Here is a 21,469-nt window from a genome sequence, read left to right on the forward strand (position 1 = left end):
TCTCACTCTGCTCTCTGGTATTCTAGGCATTGAGTAAGAGGAACATGCCTGTGGTTGAGTTTGTTAGAGACAGCAGCTCAGCTGAGGTATGTTTAGTATGACTGCACACACACTCTTTGAAGGAGATGAGAGCAGCTATGCGGCACAGATCACTTCAGGTCACGATGCATATTTCAACGATTGAATTACTTCCAATAAATGATAAGGATCAGAGAGGTTAACTCATCGTCTGTCGAATCCCTGCACCGTGCAAGATTACCAGTCCAAGATCCAAAAGCCACACCTTAAGGTTTTTTCTTATTCTTTTTTTACTGTATGTGCACTTTCTTTTTCTAAGTGACCATATAACACAGAGAACCATGACAAATAAAATATGTAATGGGGGGAGGGAAAATAGCATCTGGATTGAGGCCTGTTTTATGTTAATCTTTGGATCTCCCTTTTTTTCATGGATGAGTCAAATCATTGGGATAAACTAAATTAAAATCAATAGATAAATGGAGATAATAGGGATGAAATAAATAGATTAAAAGAAACATATCTGAGTCTGAGGTGTTTATTGTCATACTGTATGTACTGTATTCTAATCAGTTCTTTTTAGGGGCCAAGATTTTCACCGTACAACTACAATCACACCATGCTACAGATTATACTGTTATGCGAAAGTATTCACACCTCATGAACCTTTCCACACATTGTTATATTATACCCACTAACTTTAATGTGTTTTAATTTGATCAACATAAATAGTGAATAACTGGAAGAGGGCCAGGATGGAGGCTGGGGGTTAATTTTTCTTTTTCCTCTCTTTAAATATTTTTTCTGCCTCTAACAGGTTTTCTTCCAAATTTGCTGGTCGTTTTTTGCGCAGGACATCTTCTGCGATGTGTTTGCTATGTCACCCACATGGCTTGTAGTTGACTTGAAATAGGAGTTCTTTGAATATACATACAGGTGGAGTCTGACTGTTTATTACTTTACATTTTACATTTTATTTTATTAAGGGTATCTAAGTAAAATAGGTAAATGATAAATGCATGTTACATATTCTGTTTATGTTCCAGAGACTAATTGCACTAATTCTTCTTTGGCCTATCTGTGTTTTATGATCAGACCAGATCTTTGTGCAAATCTCCGTTTAACGTGTTTGATATTACCTTGACACTCATGAAGTAATTTGCCTCTAAAGTGATCTGCCTGGTCAAACAAAAGAAGATAAATACAAGTACAGGCACACAGATAGCAAGTGTGTCACTCACAGCACTGACAACTGTGTCTTGGAAAGGTCTTGACATTAAAACGAGGTCAAGTAGCTGATTAAATAGAAAAGATACAAGTAGTCACTGGTTTGTTTCTGTCTGCAGATTACTACATTGGATCCTTTTTGTCGACCTTGCCATTTTCCAGTCGGCTTTTAACCTTGATGTAATTCTTTGTAACTTGAGCAGCTCTTAGTTTTATTCCTCAGAGGAATATGAGTCTGTATTGCGAACAAATTGCTCAAAGCTGCTTCATCATGTGCTGTTGGAGCAGTGTGGACAGAGCCTGGATGTAGACTTGTAAATGTCTGCCCAGGATTGTTTATTGTGAGAAGGTGGTGGATTTCAGACTTCGCTGACAGTTTAGGTTTCTGTTTGCAAAATAGAAAGAAAACTAGAGAAACTGCAGCATCTCAGGAACACTGAGAAAGAAAACCAGCTAAACACATCTTATAAATTATAAAGATGAGTATTTTAATGAACACATCAGCTAAGAAAAGATAACAAAAAACCTACAAAAAATATTTGTCAAGAATATTAAATATTTAAGACCCAAAATTATTCATACCCCTTGTTGAATAAGGTTTAATCAGTCTTTACCAAGATAAAAAAAATGTTTAATTGAAAGTTATTTAAACATTTTTATATGGTTCAGCTGGACCCCCAAGTTAAATCTGATGGAGGATCAGTGGAGTGAACTAAGGGTTAGGGTTAGGTTGATGAGGCCTTCCAACCTCAAAGACTTTCCTTAGCAAAGATGATTTTGATGATTTCATCAAAATACCAGTAGAAGCAAACAAAAAGTTGATCAGCAATTAAAAGGCTGGTTTGACTGAAAATGCTATAATAAACAAATAATTTTCTATATTCTAGTTTTATTAAAATGTAAAACAGATTTCTGCCAGTAGTTGAATAATTTTGGAATAAACTAACTATATTGTGACCCTTTTTTTTTTTTGTCTTTATGTAAAATATTTTGGTATGCATCTTCCTTTGTGATGGATTTTTTTCATATCTCAATGATCAAGTTACATAATTCCCTGGCTCTGTTACAACACATTACTCTTTGAATAAGCAATGTTAAAGACTGTAAATCTAACCTTTTCATCACCAGTTCTCTCTCTCCCTATGTGTTGCCGCAAACATGGCTTCTCCTCTGATCAGATATACTCAGAAATGTAGAGGAGAAGAACAGTTAAAAAATGTGTGTTTTTATGCATGGCTGCATCATGGCACCAGATCTGGTTGTAAAAGTCACAGTCCATCAAGGTGTTCATCATGTTGCAGCTGTGTTGTCTTCTTTAATCGCCTCTTGCTTTGTCCTATCTATAACTCTCCCAGATGTTGCATGATAGATCTCAAAGCCTTCTTCTTAGGACTTTTACACACACATGCAATCTCATATATACATAGACATGCATAACCATCATGATTAACAGCCTTCATGTGATGCAATCTTATCTCCTCTATTGGGTATTTCGTTTTTTCTTCTCTCTGTCTTTGACCATCTTGCTACAGTAAATCAGACTTTTATTGTTTTTTGCTTTACTTTTCCATGCCTTGGCCATTAAAGCAAATGATTTATGATAGGTGTGTAGGGGTCTGAGAGAAAGTACTAGAGTTATGAAGAAGGCAGAGGTTTATGATTTGGGGTACAATATCAGAAAAATCTTAGGGATTTAAAAGGAGATGGGGTAAAAATGATGTCTGATTTAAAAATGGAGAAATTAGTAAACAATTTTTATTTACATATTTGTTTTTTCTTAGCTTCGAAAGGAACAATGTTTCTTTCTATTACTTGTAGGACTCACCGATATGGCCTCAAAATAAATAAATGCCAAATTTGATTTCCAATTTTATGACATTCTCCCTCAACCCCCCTTTTTTCCTTTAAAAGAAATTATAAATGACAGAAAATATTTTCAAAAACTGGCTCTTTTTTTCCAATCATCTCTTTTTTTTTAGTTGGCCTGAATTCAAATTCCAAGTAAGCAGAACTTGTAAAATATGTCTCTTAAACAAGATGGTAGTTCTTGGGTGATCTGACGTCACTTTGAACTATGGAAATCCAAGGAATACTTTGGTGGAAAAAAAAATGTCCTAAAATTTTTTCAAAAAAGTTTTATTAATACTTCCTTCAAAATCAGAACTACAAACAACAGGGCTAATTTGCTTCTAAGCCCAGATGATGATGTCATAGCTTTGTAAGCTTGTGATAGGGTGATTCATTTCATATAAAAAATGAACAAAATCAACTAAGATATCAGAAAGGGAATTGAAGACCTCCACAAGTCTGGTTAATCCTGAGGTTCCAGATGCCTGAAAATGTAAGGTTCAAACTGTCCAGCCATTGTATCCTTCAGGAAAGAGATGAACATGTTTTTGTGTGTAAAATGGGTACATCTACCTTGAAACAAAAGCAAAACACCTTGTGAAGATGCTGACTGAAGAGTAAGCATATCATTATCTCTAGTGAATCAAGTCCTGTACTGACATGAGCTGAAAAGCCACAAAGATGAAGCCTTCTGATAAAGTGAAACTATAAGACAAAGCTTAGCCAAAACATTTGTGAACTAAATGTTTTGGCAACATTTCGGCAAACCATAGGGATGCTTTGTTAAAATTCTCAGTAGTGTTTTAAGGTTGTTGTTTTTTTTCTTCTGATTCCTACTCCTTGAGCGAACCTTCTCTCTCGTCTGCATGTGTGTTGAGGCTTTAAAAATACCCATAAAGCAGTCGTGTTTGTGTCCATAAATTACTGAATTTTAGAGCTTTAGTGTTTTCAATAACTCTTTCTTGGCTGTGCCAGAGGGAAAGTGTCATGCACAGTTCTTTAAAGCAGTGTGAATACGTTCTTAAAGGTATAGATCATGTATTATTTGTTAGGTCAAGGCCTCCTTTGTTTGAAGAAAGGCTCCAACTATTGGCTGGACTGTTGCTGTTAAGCACATTGACGTCCATGTGATCATGTTGTTCACTGTTCAATATTTTCTTAAGGCAGTAAGTCAGTCATCGGGTTTGTTAAACACCAACTGCATTGGAGCTTTGCCGAGTTTCGAACAGCAACTACTCAGTCTTTGCTTGAGGTTTGCTAAAATAATAAAAAATAATAAAACTGAGTAAACAACCAAGACTGACTTCATCAGCAACTGTCTGGTGCGCTGAAACATTCCTCTTATTTAGAGCATGAAATTTTTGTTCTGTGGTTTATTTTTGAAGAGAATCAAATTATGAAGAGTATTTTTGGGGCTGGCTCTTGCTCCTAATACAATAACCAATTCACATTTTTTCTAATAACAGCTACTGTAGGTCTGCTTAAGGAAAAGTAATTTGGTAGGAGTCAGTCATTTGCAGGAGATTCAAATTTAAATCAGATGTCATTTTAGGACATTGCTGTCCAAAAAAAAATCAACCCAAATAACATTTGGAACAATTTTCTGTGGTCCCAGACAACAGGAATTGTACAAATTTGGTTCCCAAGCACAAATGGTTGAGGCAGGTGGACATTTAAAAAAAAAAAGGTTAAAGGCAAGATTTTACTCTAGAGGATTCTTTGGTGCAACTAGAAAATGTATTTTCATTCTTTCCAGTCCATCTTTCCGAGCTTGAGCTGTTTTAAATTAAATGGATGGTGATTTCAGTCAGTAGATGCGCAAAGCCAGTAGAGATGAACATAACAGGACTTGCTGCTGAATTTGCATTTGAAAATTGACTCTACAAAATATTCACTCATTGGGACCTGAATACATATGCATGCCACACTTTTTAGATTTTTGTTTGTAAATAAAATTAAGGTTAGAACTCTGTCACTTTCCTTCCAATTCCCAGTTAAGTGATGCTTTGTGTTGGTTTACCTCCTACCTTCATAATAATGAGGACTCTAACATGTCTAATTGTGAGTTTGAATGGGTATGAATACTTTTGCCAGGCATTCCATCAGTCTGTATGGTTCATTTAATTTCTTATAGATAAATGTAATTCTGTTAAAAGCTTTTTTCTTAGTTTCACCCTCAAGCTGTGAACATGTCTGCTCCATATTTCTAATGTCATTAGAACCCATTTTGATCTTCACCTTGCTGCTGTCTGTGACTAACACCCATCCTTGTCTCTTTTCTGACTTTGTCTTGAGTGCCAGCAGTTCTCAGGCTCCTGCCGACAGGTCATTACATGGTCATATAGCCGGGGCCGCCGGGGTTAATGCGGAACGCATCTTTTCCACGACTTCTCAGCCAATAGCACCTTACAGATACGGCCCCCGTGTTCACAAGCCGACACTGAAAGTAAATGTGCTGTTTATTTCTGTCATCCACCCCCAAAGCATTCTGACTTTTCTGAGTTGGCTTAATGTGCACGTTAGGGGTTTATGTTTCCCTTTAGTGCTGTAACACCCAACTTCTCTTACGGTTCTTACATACTCCAACTTCCTCATGCCCACCCACATTCTGCAAAAATCCCAACCTCGCCCAGCTCTGAATGCTAAGGGAAGGAGCCCTCCTGCTAATTTACAACCAGTGACCTGCCTGTTTTATAACCAAGCCAGTCTGGACCAGTTTAGCAGGCATTTAAAAGTTCTACATGTGTGTTTCTGTGTGCAACCCAACATGAAGATGCACAACTTGAGTCATTAGACCTAATTAAGCTATTTTGTTGTGTGATCGTGTCCATATCACATAGCTTTTTGTAAATAACAATCAGACCTGTCGATGCTTTGATTGTTTCCTAGTGCGTAAACGAATAATAACAAGAATTTGGTGTTTCATCACCTTCAACTGAAACAGAAGCTGATTCAATTAAGGAATCATGTTTTTCAAGCTGCTTTTTCTTTAAACTGCTATTTTTTACATTTGTTTTGTTTACCTAAAGATTAAAGAAAAACTACAATAAAATGAATGTGTTTATTTTAAAATCTTGTAATTATTTTTCTTACTTCATGAATGTAAACCATTAATGCTAACAGATACTAATGCTAGCAAGGTTTCCATATCAGTTCACTTCTTTCCCCATTTGAGCGCACGTTTCTTCAACACGTCCTACTTCCATTTGTTCCAGTTTGCACAAACATTCTTCATAAGTGTATACTCACCTCTGTGCATGTTTGTAGTAATATTTGTCACTCGTGCATTGCAGATTAATTGATTTCCCTCAGTAATTTGGTATTTTGATTCATTCTGAAGATAAAGTCCTTAAAATGGTTTAGTATCATGCAAAATTTTAGTTTTAATTTGAATCTTTAATTTATCTTTAGTTGCATTTTACTCACCTGTACTAGTTTTAGTCTTGTTTCAGTGACTTTAATTGGCAAAGATATTAAAATCATAAAAGAATGATTGTTTAGATCCTTTTACAACTCAAGTAGAAAATAATTTCATTACACCAAGAGGAAATATTTTACCTCTTGTCTGTGAATAACTAGTCACACCTTTTCACACCACTCTCCTGAGACTGGATTGGATTTATATCCCTGTAATGCTTTAGTGTTGTTTTTAATTTGTTGAGGAAAATGTCAATCATTTCCATTGTAGTCATCATTACTTCAAGACTCTTTGGAGTTTTACGTTAAAATTAAAAACTGTCCAAAGAATTTTGTCATATTTTTAATCTATAATCTATTTATGCTCATTTGTTGTCTAAGGTGTAGAAATGATCTACATCTGAAAAAAAAGCTGAAGTGATGAAATGTAACAACCTGACTGCATCTTGAGGCTAGGATGGGGTCAGTTGTAATTTTATTTGTGATATTTTTGATTGTGGGTATATGTTGAAGTTGGAGGTTGATGAGAAGGTGTCATCAATGTTTTCATTGAAACCCTGAACGTGCATTTATACCTGCACCTCTGTTCCACTCGATGTGTGGTATGAGTGCACCCAATGGCACTCATACCAACCGGGGAGCAGAACCTTGGCAGCCCATCTGAGACTGGAGCTCAGATACGGCCACAGCTGGCCCCTCTGCTGACAATTCCTGCTTTTCTTTTCCTCTCAGGAACGCAGCGCGTCAGCTCTAATTCCCTTCTAATGAACTAGCTTCTGAAGGTAGCCAGGCAGGCAGACCCAGAGCACTCATTAAACTCACATAGTGGAAACACAGAAACTGGTCAGTGGAAAAAGTGTGCGGCTCATTACGGTACGTTTCAGCTGCCAGTGTGTTCACTGTAAGACTTCACTCAGTCTGCAGTTTAAAGAATAGTGAAAACATACGGAGATGTAATTGTTTTAGTTCACTTACAGCCACTTTTTTTTTTTCTTTTAGCTTATTAGGGTTTTTTTTTTCCCCTGACATTTTTTCTATAAAAATGTTGTGCTCAGGTTTCACAAGGATTAGAGTATCGATTTTGCCTTGGAATTCAAATGCAGGCTTTAATTCTGATTTTCCAACTAACTGGCCTTGTGTCGGCATAAAAACGGCTGATAGATGTAAGCCTACAGAATTACCAAGATGGTATTGAGGGAGAATTCCTGTCTTAAAAATTGATAACTTCACATTGTTAGTCTCATGTCTCTATTTTCTGTTAACAGGAACATGTGGTCCAAAAGTAAAAGAGACACGAGACATATATGTTGAAAAAGATGTGATAGCTCATATTAAACTTATTATAAATTTCAAAATAAGCTCACAAATTATCATCTCTGTGATCAGTTTCTCATTTTCATCCTGTTTCTTTAGGAATTCAGTTTAATGTTAGCAGATTACTTTGCTTCATTCCTTCCATTGTTGAAGAGATATTATCAATCTTTGGCCTGTAGCAGGAGAGTGTTTAACTCTTTACAATGAGACAATAAGTGTGTCTTCTGTCTGGGACAAAAAAAGGAAAATTAAAAAGGGAAAGATTGTAACAATAGAGGATCTGTAGCTTATATTAACTATTTTTTATCACATACTTATTACATGAATCACTTAAGAGCTCTGCTATAAAATGCAAGGCTATTTTTTTTTGTTACAGCCCAGCTTTCAACAAAATGTCAGCCACATTATTAACTGGTGCTGCTTTATGTTGAATAATCTGACACTGATCATGAAAATATCTCAAGCCTAAATAGTTGCACAGTTACACTTTGAAGTTAGTGATGAATGTCTAAGATTGCAATAAAACAAGGTATCATTCAAAGTGATTTAAGGTTGTTTTCAACATCAAGGTCTAGTTGCTCCTTTTTTATGTCTCCAGAGATGTTCTTTGACGTGAATGTTCCTATATTTAGTCTCATTTTATCTCCTAGAAATCCAGAAGACGCATCCTACTATTGACTTACTCTAAGGCCAATAAATGTGCAAAATAGTATATTTTATATTGCTAGGATACAAATTTTAAAACGTGGGGGTTGCATTCCTTGACGGCCTCCACCTCCCCGTTCTTTCCATTTTCAGGCTCACTACCTGTCATCTGGAGCTTATTGCCATATCTAGTGCATGTTTTTATTATTAAGGCAGGCCTTGCTGAAGGTCATGATCTGATACGACAGAGAAAGGTCCCTTTGACTGATACTCATCTGGTCATAGCTCAAACCCCATAACCTTATACCTCTGCAGGCTGCTTCAATTAGCTCCACCTACGCCAGAGCACATTACACCACTGGATGAGACTGATGGTATCAGGGGAAAGGCTGGTGCTTGTATGGACTCATTCAGGTGTGCAGCATATTAGTTTTTGTGTGTTTTTGTAAAAGAGCATGAAGTATTTTACTGTAAAAATTAGGTATAAAACATGTTTTCTTAGGTTTTTAATACAATTTTTGTATTTCTTTATATTTTCTTTCTAGTACCTTGTAAAACTATTGATTTAATTTAAATGTTTCCACATCTTGACACATCGGAACTGTAGAGCTTGATGTTTTTGTTACCATAATGAGTTATAGCCCATCTTTATGAATAAAAATCTATTCATAAGTGAAGTAGAAAGAAAATGATGCATCCTCTCAGACCTTTGCTTAACAAACAGCATCATAAAGATAAAGAAATTCAAGGAAGAAGATTCTCTCATCAGGTGAAGCCCAAATTAAATATTTGAGACAATTTTTAACTTACTGCGTGAAGCACAACTAACACTTGAGTGAAGCTGCCCTCCCACACCTTCTTCAAATCTAACAAAATTGGTCTCAAACATTTGCGCTGCATTTGTGCTTGTTTGAAAGTGGGGTGGCTGGTTGACCTTTCATGACCTCCGGAAACATTTCTTAATATCTTTGAAATGATATCGACACAAACGAAAATGTTTTGCTGCATAAACGTAACACAAACATTTGGGGGCAGGAGGGGCAACTTCACTCAGGTACAACAAACACTGCACGTCACCCTGAACCTAATACAATTTGATCTTTTCCAAAGTATTTTGCCTATTTTCTTAATAAAATGGTTAGAAAAGTAAAGTTATACATGTTTCCCTGCTTGCTGAGCAGTTATCAGCTTCAGTACATGTGTTCATATTGACCAAGTGTTCAGTTGAACTGAATCACCATTAAGTGTCTCTTTCAGGTGCAAATACCCAGTAAATGAGCACATCAGTTTGTTTTTTGTCTGCTCTGCATGTCTCTACTTGTCTGGCCTGTTAATCCGATTTACAGTGTTTACCATTATCACACGTTATTAAACGACAACACGTTCTAATGATCTGAATTTACCCTGGCTGACTCATACACACCTAAACACAGATAGCAGGAGTATTATACCTGTTATATCTGCTGGTGCTGAAGGCTGCTGTCAGAGGGAGAAGGTCATTGTATGATTTTCATTTGGCATCTGTGCGAGATGAGCGGTGTGAGGTGATGGCAGCTCAGAAAGGAGGCAGGTGGGTTTTTTGATGGCTCTTTGCAGATAATTAGAGGAGTTTAGATTGTGTTGAGACATTATTAGGTGCAGATAGTCCTGAGAGATGTTGGAATGTTGTTTTTGGCATGTTATGTAATCATGATTATGGTGGTAAACTTATTTTAATTGCACACCAAAAACAGGGAAATGCATCTGACTTTACTGAATGAGAATAATAGCTTCTTTTTTTCCTTCACAATGAGACTGTGTGAAGGAGATAGCAGACTCTTAATTAATTAACTCTGCCATACTGTGTCATGAAGTCATTAAATCCGCATCATTAGCACTTACATGCATGTGTGCTCCCCATTATGTGTGCGTAAATATGCACCTGCATGTGCCTGCGTTTCGCTGTGTGGGAAAACGGGCCGGTGAGGAGGTGGACCATGAAAATGACAGCAAACAGTGACCACAATCAGAGATAAAGCTCTGCTTCTATTATGTGGCTGTTTGACTTGTACATTTTACTGTGAGAAAAGCGGAGATAAGACCTCGGAGAGAGTGAAGGCAATTCGGAGAGCTAATTGGGACTAACGATGCAGGGGCAGCTTGAGGGACAAAGCAAGGTAGTTTTGTTGTGGGGAGGACAGAGCAAAGGAGAGCAGTGTGGGAATGGAGGTGGACTCCCTGCGGACAGACTTGGACATGGGAACAGAGACTCGACCTAACGAAGCGTGGCCACCCCTTGCTGATTTCACCATCTTGCAACAGAGAGGAGAGAGGTAATAAAAGAGGCACAGGTATTATTTGTGTCCTACTTTTAGTTGTTCTTAAACCAAACATAAGACTACAAAAACTCAAGAGGAGGAGAATTTCAACCTTTTTTGAGATTGAAATTTTTAAAATGTTCAATAAATGTCTCTTACTGTATATCCCTTATGGATTAGATGGATTGTAATCCACACTGCTCAAACACTTGTTTTTATCTTTTCACTGTGACATTCAAGTTAAAGCCAGGCTAAAAATAAGTTGGTAAGCAATCGCTAAAGAAATAAAAATGTCTGTATTGTAGTGTGAGTAAAGAGAAACCACATCCTTCACATGCAGCCCCCCCAAAAAAACAAGTGGGACAGCACATAGCCAACCCAATGTGTTAGCAATATGAAATACTACTGCTAATAAATCTGACAACATATGAAACTGAACACATATAAATTAAAGTGAAACAAGTGGATAGATGGCTAATGACTTTTCCAAATATTTTTTTTCATATTTCCTGGACTAGATTTCATTGAACAGTAAGGTCAGAGTGATCCTGCTGAACAATCCAAGCACATACAACCCCAACACCCCTTGGATTTTTGAAAACGAACATGAACAGTTCAAATTATTTATCAGCTATAAATTAATCTAGATAGAAAGACTGACTGACTGTCTTTAATGGTGTTGACCCAACAGATGATGGTTGAATAGATCACACTCCCCACAACAAACACTGAAGATTCCTAAGCTTCTTATAGACTGCTATTTATACTCTTTAACCACCTCCACTCCTTTTCAGATGACGGAAATAGTGTTTGACCAATTCCTTTTCTTCCTTAATCTACAATTGTGTTCTTTGTTTTATTGACATTTAGGATGAGACTGCTGTATCCACATCAAGCCACAAACCAAACCAGCTTTCTCCCAGCCTTTTGTCCATCTCTAATACACCCGGAGAGTTTTCTTAGCATTTCTCCAGATAACAGGAGTCTGAGTTTTACTGGAAACCTGAGGTAAAAAGTCATGGCAAGAGTACAGACCCCTGTGGTGCTACAGGGCTGCTGATCTACTGCTCAAACGGATAACTTTTTATCCTCACAAACTGCGGACTGTTGTAGTTGATTTTTGACAATTGTTGATGGATCCATCTTTTTCTTCTGGAGTTTCTAACATTAAACTGGACTGATTTATTAAAGACTAAGGATAAAAGAAAAATCATGAATACTTCAAACTGTTAGCTGTTAATAGACTCTAATCTGATACTTTTATTTCTTTGCTAATTGGTTGTTTCATAATTTTCATACAAACATCCATGACATGCTGTCACATGCTCTTATATTTTGCTACTCACAGAAAACAAAAAAAATCCCTTGCGTGTCACCATTTGTTGTCGCCTTACATACTCTAACTAACTCTGTCATTACACTGTCATAGTTAGAGCATTACATCACCAGTCTGTCAGCATCAAGTGGCCCTGGAATAGAAGCGTTGCACAAGGTCGTCATCATAAACCCATCTCTGGAAGTGAGTCTTTCCACTTCAGTCAGCCTGGACTCTGTCCTTATCCCGACTGTGACCTGCAGAGAAAATCATAACGTAGCCTGGCTGCGGCTCTTAGAATAGAATAGCAGTGAAGAATGAGGGAGATTTGCCTAGATTACCTCAGTTGTTTGTAGAAGTATTTCCTGTTTGGTTTAGGTACCCGGTTGAACTTTCCTTATTAAGTTCTGTTGCCCTCAATCCTCTTAGTTTGTATCACGAGAGGTAGCAGGTGGCTATGGACTTGTTTAGGCCTGCATGAGTACAGCTGGTAGTACACCAACAGGAAATATTTTCAAGTGGTTCAGAAGACATTTCTCTGTAGTTTGACTTTGATTATTTTGTGCTTCACACCAGTTTGCTCTGTTGAGCCTTCTTTTTATTTAACAAATAATCCAAAATGGGTGATTTACTGTCAACATTGATAATGTCAATATTATGAAATAAATTTACAGTAAAGACATTTCTTGATAGTAACTCCAATATGCAGTTAACACAATTTCTATTTTAGTGCATTGAAATCCATAAAGATCCAATCCAAGCCATACTTATTAGAAAGCATAGTAAGGTTGTGTAAAACAAACTTTTAAATAAATTCCTCTGTTAATGTGGCATCATATGTTATTTAATTGGGAAGAAATATTAGGATTTTTTTTTTTTTTACAAAATCACTTGTGGCACAGTTATAAGTAACATATAGTAAGTGCTGGGAATACTTCTATACAGAATGGTGAAGAGAATGACCCCAGTGTAGGACGTTAAAAAATAAAATGTTTACTTAATAAAGTAAGGAGAAAAGAAAAAAAAATCAAAGTCCAGGGAAACCACAAGGACCAGGAGACATGCCGGAGGTAACAGTAGGATTCTTCTTCTTCTTTCTGATTTTTACTGGCAGGTGACATCTAACGTTAAGATGTATCATCAACAGCAGGATTTATCAAACTTGGAAATTTAAGCTGGAGAGTTGATTACTCAACAAACAGGTTACAACTGTGAAGGAAAACAAGTTGGACTCAGGAAGTGGGAAAACTGGCTAATAAAGCACACGGAACAACGAAGCAGGAAACCAAGATGAAGCATAACAAAACAATTCCCAAGTGTCATCACGGTGTTCTTGTGGTGTTCTGTTGATATCCAACAGAAACAGAAAGATATTTACCAAGATAAAAAAAAAATCTGAATTGAAAAAAGCCATACTTACTACTTATTTTACAGGGATTTTGAGTCTCAAGGGATTTTGTTGAAAATAATTATTTCATAATAGATTTTGTTTCTAACTGAAAAAAGTTACTTTCATTAAAGGTTTGATTTCTACAATTTTAAATGGGAGATTCCACTAAAACATTATTATTATTTTATTTTTTAAGATTTTTTGTACATTTTTACCAGGGATACCAAGAGACATGGCCAATTCTGTGCTGTGGTGTGGAAACAACCTTCTTTTTATATAGAACCATGTTGTTGTTTTTTTATTCCAAGCAGCAACTTCAATCAACAGATTCTCCAGTTTTTTGAAGGTCTTTCTAAATTTTATTTTGGTTAGTTCTCTAATTTTCTGTCCAGCACCTGATGATTGTTTTGGGGAAGGTTTTGTGACGGATTTATATTGAGCCGCTTAATCTTGACTTGAAACAGAAATGCACAGCATTTTTTGCGGCTGAGTTTGTAGAAGGGCTTGAAGACACCTTTTACTGAGTCAACTACACCATCTAGTGGCAACACTTTTCAACTTGAACATGCCTAAGTGATGCAAAACCAAAGAAAAAAATTCTCAATGTTTTCTCTCTTTGTTCATCTTTGTCTCCATCTACAGGATGCTGGTCCCTCTGTTTGATGATGACACTGGTCTCCTCATGCTCGCCGGCATTGTAAGCTGTATATCTGCGAATTTATTCTTCTTGTAAAGATTATGTTGAAGAAACTCAAGATTTATTAATGCTTCTCTTTCTCTGTTTAGGGAGACACTGCAGTTGATTGTTTTGAAGTCTCCACTGCTGAGCCTTTCCTGACTCAAGGTAAAATGTGGTTGTTTTTGTTCATGCTTAAATATGTTTTATTTTTTAAATTCTGTCCCATATTGTTACCTCTCTTTCTTAACTTTCTCACAGTGAGTCACTGTCTGACTGACGCTTCAACTCGAGGCATTGCCTTGGTGCCAAAATTGGCACTGGATGTCATTTCCTGTGAAGTGGTGCGTGTTCTTCAGCTGACAGACAGCTGCATCGTTCCGATCAGCTACCAAGTCCCTCGCAAGGTATCGCCAGCAAACAACAGATTTATAACCTCCACGTACATCTTGATTTCCTTTCCACAGATGTTTTATTGCTTGCACTTTTGTACCTTATTCTTTGTTTTTTCAGAGTTCTGGCCAGGAGTTTCATGATGACCTTTACCCAGATACGGTGGGCACGACTCCAGCCATGTCTGCTGCAGAGTGGTGGAAGGGAGGGAACAAACAGGTAACAGAACCTCACTCACAACAGCTTAGAAAGGTTTGAAGGCCGCACAGATTGGTCAAACAAGCAGCCCTGTTTGTCCCAAGGTGGATAAAGTCAGCCTCCACCCAGACAAGAGACCCAAACCAGCAGCAAAACAGACGCCTGTTAAGAAGGAGCTGCCCCGTGGAGGAAGCAAAGAGGTATAAATGTCTTTGTTTTTCTAAAGCAGAACAAGTTTTATGTTTGATTAGCAGAATTTAAAACACCATCCTGCTTTTCCAGGATCAGCCTCACGGCTGCTCCACCTCCAGTAGTCCTCTTAGCACCCCCAGCAGCACCGCTGCCCCGTCCCGCTCTCCCTCCTCCACCTCTGGTCTCTCCTCAGGCTTCCTCCCCAGTCCCAGCCAGAGCGTAAAGACAATCCAAAACATGCTGGGTAGAAACTAACACATGCACACATCCATATTTTTAGAATAATTATCTGTTTTAGACGGGACTTTTTTAAACTAAGGCTTCCTTTTTTTTTTAAATCAGGACCAACATCCAAATTCCGACACATCCAGGGTGCAGTGATGCACCGGGACAAACACATCACCAACATCCGGAACCTCAACCTGACGACGCCAGGCGAGAGTGACGGCTTCTGTGTAAACCGCCAACGTGTGGCCGTCCCGCTCGCCATCGCAGGAGGCCAGATTGCTGTGTTCGAGGTATGTGTTATTAGTTATACTTAAGGAAACTTACCAAAAGTATACACACATTCCCTATTAATCCCGGTGCAGTAGCCTTATTCAAAATTAATGTGCTTTCTGACAGTGTGTACAAATTGAATCAGAGACTTCCAGTTGAGTTAGCAGTCCCTTCGATCCCCTGAGAATTTAGTTTAGTTAATGCTTGTTAGATGTAAAACCACAGCTGTACTCCAGCTGTTTGACTCTTTTCCTCTCCTCAGCGCTCTGGACCCGGGAGGCAGCCAGACACATCTCTGCCCACCATCCAGAACTCTGTAAACGTGGTCGACTTTTCCTGGGATCCCTTCGACACACACAGACTGGCAGTGGGTGAGTGAATACATCCTTACTAACAACCTCCACCTTTTTTTTTTTTCCAAAGGTGCAGATAAAAACTTCTTCCTCACAAATTTATCTGAGCTTGTCTCTGAGTTTATTTTTGAATGTCTCTATCTAGCTGGAGATGATGCTAAAATCAGGATGTGGCAAGTACCTGAGGGCGGGCTGAAAGAGACACTGACTCAGCCTAAGCTCATCCTGCAAGGTAGGTCATATTGCATAGAGAAACAAATTCAACCTAAATCTATGTATTAATGATTCTGGCTTGGGCGGGAGTTTGAAAAAATCTCAATAAATGGCAGGACAGGAAGTCGCATTTTGCAGATTTTTCAGTATTGATTTCGAATGCATCCGGAAATAAACTTGCACATTCCTTGTGTGACTCTTGAAGTCTCAGTTGTATTGATGGCTACCCTGACTCCCTGTAGGCCACACAGAGAAGATCTACTCCATCAAGTTTCACCCTCTGGCCAGTGGAGTCCTGGTGTCCTCATCCTACGATCTCACAGTCAGACTGTGGAACCTGGAGAGCGGAGAGCAGGTCAAGATTCTCACCGGCCACCAGGACCAGGTGGGTTGTTACTGTAGCAAAGAAAATCTTTTCAAAAAACACAATTTGAGCGAGCAGAGATGTTTCCATAAAGCGAAGGGAAACTTATGGAAGGTTTCCTCCTGGTTTGGCTCTTCCTGATGTTCCTGTTCAGGTGTTTGGAATGGCGTGGAGTCCAGACGGAAAGCTGCTGGCCACAGTCTGCAAGGATGGGAAAGTTCGCATCTATGACCCTCGCAAATCTACAGCACCTGTGCAAGTATGGCAATAAATTATAGAACAGCAGCTTACAAAATAATAATAATCTGGCTCACATACATTTTCAGTTGTACTACGACAACATTAAAAACTTCAAGAGGTCTGGATACTTTTATATTTGGATTCAGTCCTTTTTTTTGTAATAAATATTTGCCTCTCAATTCTTAGACAATAGTTGTTGTATTGTAACGTTGCTTCAGTACTCGCATAGATTTGCTGTTGTTTTGGTTTTCCCAGGAAGGGCCGGGTCCAGAGGGCCACAGAGGAGCTCGTGTGGTCTGGGTGTGTGATGGGAAGTACCTGCTGGTGTCAGGATTTGACAGGTACTGGAAACTAAAACCTTTTTATTAGTCTGTTCATCATGGCTGTTAAGTTATTTTAATTTACTTTTCTCCTGTCTGAGCAGCATTGACCAAAGTAACCCTTCTTCTTGTCCTCTTTTCTATTGTTATTTTAGTCGTAGTGAAAGAGTTCTTTACCTGTTCTCCGCTGACTCCCTGTCATCCGGGCCAATAGCCAACGCTGCTTTAAATGTATCTCCCTCAACTCTTATCCCATTTTACGACCCCGACACCAGCGTTGTAATTCTTTCTGGGAAAGTGAGTAAGATGAGAGATGAACTGGTGCTAGTCGCTGCAGATTGCGTCATGGCTAAAGCCTAATTTGCATTAAATGATGTTTTCTGCTTTTCTTCAGGGTGACACCAGAGTCTACATTTATGAGTTGGTCCCAGAAGATCCATACTTTATTGAATGCAGCAGTTTTAACTCCCCTGAGCCTCATAAGGTACTAAGGCTACTTATTTTTTCCTAATTATCATCGACACATCCATTGAAGTTGAAGTTAAAGTAATGGATTCTGTGCTCTGTGTGCAGGGACTTGCCTTTTTGCCTAAAACGGAGTGCAACGTGCGAGATGTGGAGATAGCTGTGGGACTGATGCTCAGCAAGACCACCATAGAGCCAGTGGCCTTCAGAGTCCCCCGGGTTAAAGTGAGGCAACTGAACCCCCTTGCAAACACTTCCAGGAACACTGTCTACTTTTTTCACTCATGTTTACTTCTAACGAACAGAATGTTTTTCCTTTTTGGCTCTCCAGAAAGAGTTCTTCCAGGACGATGTGTACCCAGACACAGCAGTGTGGTGGGAGCCTGCGCTCACCGCCTCCGCCTGGCTCTCTGGCTCCAACGGCCAGCATAAAAAGCTCAGCCTGAAGCCCAAAGACATGACGCCAGGTGCAGCTACAGACACAACACGCCTGTTAAATGTTCATCAAGATGCCGTCTTTAGACCCGCATGTTGACTCTGGACATGTCCTGGTACGTTTGGTTGTGTTTGTGTTTTTTCTCAGTGAGTGAGGCCCCCAAAGAGGCTCCGGTGAGGAAATACCTGCCCTCGTCTGTTTACTTGGAGGAAAAAACGGATGAACAGAAAAAAGAGGAGGTGAAACTTTGCATTAGTTTGTTGTAGATCAGATGTATGGACCTTTGGTAGTACCTGAAAAAAAGCATGTCTGTGTCCTCCTGAGATCGTAAAACTCGGTGTGTGCGTCCGCGTGTGTGTGCATGTGTGTGATCCAGCTCCTGAGTGCCATGGTGTCTAAGCTGGGAAACATGGACGACCCCCTTCCACAGGAGTCCTTTGAGGGTGTGGATGACGAGGAGTGGGTGAGTACATGTGACAACTTCTTGAGAATAAAACACAAAAGTATATTTTATGTGATGGATCAACACAAAGTAGTGCACAGTGATGAAGTGAAAGTAAAGATGTAAGCAATTTTTGCAAATAAAAATCTGAAAAGAGTGACATGTATTTGTATTCAGGCCCCTGTATTAATACTTAAAAAAACTGCTTTAACTCTGATTTAAGCATCTCCACAGGTTACTACCTAATCGGTCTGCTGTGCCTTGGTTTTTGTGATGCTGCTTGTTCTCTAAGAAGCAGCTGAATTTTTGTTGTGCTTTTCATATGTTTGTGCTTTTCATGGAACATGTTCCATGTCACAAAAATGTCACTACTTTCTGTTGGTTTGTCACATAAAATCTCAAGATAATATTGCACTTTTGGCTGAAGTGCAGCAAAATAGTTAAGTTCAAGTGATGTCAATTCTTTTTCCAGTAACTGTATTTGTCTATTGTTCTTTCTTGTAATATTATCTCTGAAGTTTGTGTTTGCATATTTGCATTAGTTGTGTTCTTAACTTGAAGTCACAGTTTAATATATTCAGAAAATCAAATAAATATAAACTGAGCTGATTGAAGTTTAAAGTTTCTTTTCATTCTAATCAAGAAATTATGGAAGTTTTTCTCTTCTTTTTTTCCCCTGATTTTAGTGATCTCATTCTTGTCTCCCTTTTATTCAGGACGATTAAAGAGGATGTCATCGCCTGGGCTTTGCTTCAAGTCATGGTGCCTACAGCAGAGAGGAAAGGACAGCTCAAGAGTTATTTTGCCATTCGTGTTTGAACGCGTCACCCAGACAATTATCTGGGGAAAACAAACACTGCAGCCTACCGAACAAGAGAAAAATTGCATTACATAAAAACTCATATGGTGTTAAATGAAACTTCCATAAGTTTTAGCACTTCTCTGTAGGAAATTCCACTTTCAGTTTGAGCTTAAAATAGTTGTTTTCTCTGTATAGACAACAACATAAGTATCGGCACTCTTGGTAAAAATGTAAAACCTGAATATAAATTAATCTTGAGTTTTAGTGGCAAAATTTCAAAAAAAAAAAAAAACAATCTTTCTTTTTAATATATTTATTTCATGGGAAAAACATCTGATTTTATAAAATAATTGTTTTAACAAGTAATGGGACATATATTTAAGGAAATGTCTCCTCTTGGAAAGCACAATCTGTCAGCATTTGCTTTTTTTTTCAAGAGCAAATGTAAAATCTTCCTTTACTGATTAATTGTGCTATTATTGAAATCTCTGATTTCCCTCTTGTCTCCCTTTTGTCATTGTGAGGTTACACTATGCTTTCTACACATCTTTACCAGGGGTGCCAACAAATGTCTTCATTCGTATATCTTTAAAGGACTCATCTATTTGATGAATTCATGAGATAATCATATAAAATCACACAACAGTAAATTAACAAATCGGAAAATGTGAATAAATCTGCAGCCTATCTTATTTCTGATGTATAACCAGTTAACTCTCTAACAGCTTGTTAAAATAACGTAGAATTGAGACTAGTTTCTCCTATCTTCTAATGGCACATTTTTATTTTGTAGATCTAAATCAAATCTTGAATGTTTGGTTCGACATGCGACCAGTGCTTTGCTTTCTAATTGCCCACTATAACAGCACAAGTTCTTAAGACTGATTGTCTTCCAGTATGATCATGCAAATCACAGTTACTGTAACAAGTTTGAGCTTCAGCAGCAGATACCACCTTAAACTTAAGGACACAACAGGGTCAGGGGAGTCTCTGGTGTTAGGAACTATAGACTCCTTTTCTTTTTAAGTATAAATTGAAATACAGTTGATAGATGATAGATATGATGTATTTGTCCTAGTTGGGTTTGATTAACTCTTTAGCCATTAAGGAATGCTTGTATGAGGAGGGAAAAATTGGGATTTCTATGCTTTTACTTAATCATTCCATTTTGTTTGCAGGGTATTCTAATGTTTTTAACTTTAATCCTTAATATTCTAACAGTTTGGGGAATAATACCCTTTGAATGGTGTTAATTAGGCAAACAGTACAGTGTTAGTAACTTAGAGTGAAGCCATCATTGTGTAATCATCACTCAGGGCTGTGTTGGAGTCGTTGAGAACCATTTATTGATCCAACAACATTGTTTACATCCTCAGAATGACTGATGTGATTTGGCCAAATCAGCCATGCATTTTCCTGCTTGTCATGTTGAACACATGTATGGTGGATGTCACTGGATGTATGTGCTTGTGATTTTTAAAGGTCTGTTGTATGTTTTGACTGGATTAACTGGTTTAGGGATTTGTTTTCATATAGTAAGTGGAACATTGTGGTTTTGTTTTTATAGTAATGGTTTGTGGATTTTTTCAAAAACTGTCTTGCAATAAACACCATATGAACTCTCTTATCTTCTGTAATTCACTCAATGAGGTGAGTATTGCTACTGCATTCATGGCAAACTAGATAAATGCACATCTGACAAAAATATTTTCTTAGATATCATCTCATCAATCTTGCATTAAAGCCACAAACTTCACTGTATTTTATTTTTGAAAAATTTTATGAGTCAAAATTTTAAAAGTGTGACACATTTGTATTCAGTTCACTGAGTCGAGGTGAAACTCCACCAATGTCTCAAGTCGTTTGCAGCCTCTTGCATGTTTTTTTTTCAGGATTCTTCCAAATTTTCTTCATCTATCTTCCCATTAGGTTCAAACAGCTCTTTTGACCATGTTCAAGAAAAACCTCTAAAAAGTTAAATGGGTTAAATACAAATGCATGACATATCCTTCTTTGTATTTATAAAAGGTCTAAAACAATATTTATTTATTTGGAGTTTGTGATGGTCTGTCGTGATAAATAGACAGACAGACAGGCATGCAGACATGCTGACGGACACATAGAATGTCCGATTGGACTCTTTGCTTCCCTAAATAAATACTAAACAGTGAAAACTATAAAGTTAGCTTTAAAATACTTTGCTGTGAGGGTTGGTATGCTCACATGTTCTGTAACGGCTCTCTGGATCATTTCTCAAGCCAGTGGCTCATATTCACATAATTCAGTTTAATCAATTTGTTAATTTTTTGGCTTTAAATTATATACTATTGTCGTGATATGTGACTGAATTTCAGTGCTGCTTCTCAACAGCGCCCTCTAGAGTCACAAGAGTTGATGGTCATCGAA

General features: G+C 37.9%; 1 protein-coding gene across 2 annotated transcripts in view; it reads left to right on the forward strand.

Moving 5' to 3' along the window:
- LOC116735223 (mitochondrial import inner membrane translocase subunit TIM16-like) overlaps positions 1-21,469 on the forward strand; it is a 120,498-nt gene that overhangs the window by 96,349 nt on the left and 2,680 nt on the right. The window contains exons 10-28 of one of the 2 annotated variants that reach the window (XM_032586956.1): positions 14,114-14,168; positions 14,258-14,315; positions 14,409-14,554; positions 14,661-14,759; positions 14,843-14,938; positions 15,021-15,174; positions 15,273-15,448; positions 15,691-15,799; positions 15,927-16,013; positions 16,237-16,379; positions 16,513-16,617; positions 16,854-16,939; positions 17,074-17,215; positions 17,313-17,402; positions 17,492-17,608; positions 17,715-17,850; positions 17,967-18,058; positions 18,196-18,282; positions 18,978-20,690. In XM_032586956.1, the coding sequence (XP_032442847.1) occupies positions 14,114-14,168; positions 14,258-14,315; positions 14,409-14,554; positions 14,661-14,759; positions 14,843-14,938; positions 15,021-15,174; positions 15,273-15,448; positions 15,691-15,799; positions 15,927-16,013; positions 16,237-16,379; positions 16,513-16,617; positions 16,854-16,939; positions 17,074-17,215; positions 17,313-17,402; positions 17,492-17,608; positions 17,715-17,850; positions 17,967-18,058; positions 18,196-18,282; positions 18,978-18,986 (1,987 nt within the window). In that variant the 3' untranslated portion in view covers positions 18,987-20,690. Of the gene's footprint in view, positions 1-14,113; positions 14,169-14,257; positions 14,316-14,408; positions 14,555-14,660; positions 14,760-14,842; positions 14,939-15,020; positions 15,175-15,272; positions 15,449-15,690; positions 15,800-15,926; positions 16,014-16,236; positions 16,380-16,512; positions 16,618-16,853; positions 16,940-17,073; positions 17,216-17,312; positions 17,403-17,491; positions 17,609-17,714; positions 17,851-17,966; positions 18,059-18,195; positions 18,283-18,977; positions 20,691-21,469 lie in introns of those variants that run through there. The other variant, XM_032586958.1, reaches the window with a different exon arrangement.

This window comes from Xiphophorus hellerii, chromosome 16 (assembly GCF_003331165.1).
Source record: "Xiphophorus hellerii strain 12219 chromosome 16, Xiphophorus_hellerii-4.1, whole genome shotgun sequence".
NCBI lineage: Eukaryota > Metazoa > Chordata > Actinopteri > Cyprinodontiformes > Poeciliidae > Xiphophorus > Xiphophorus hellerii.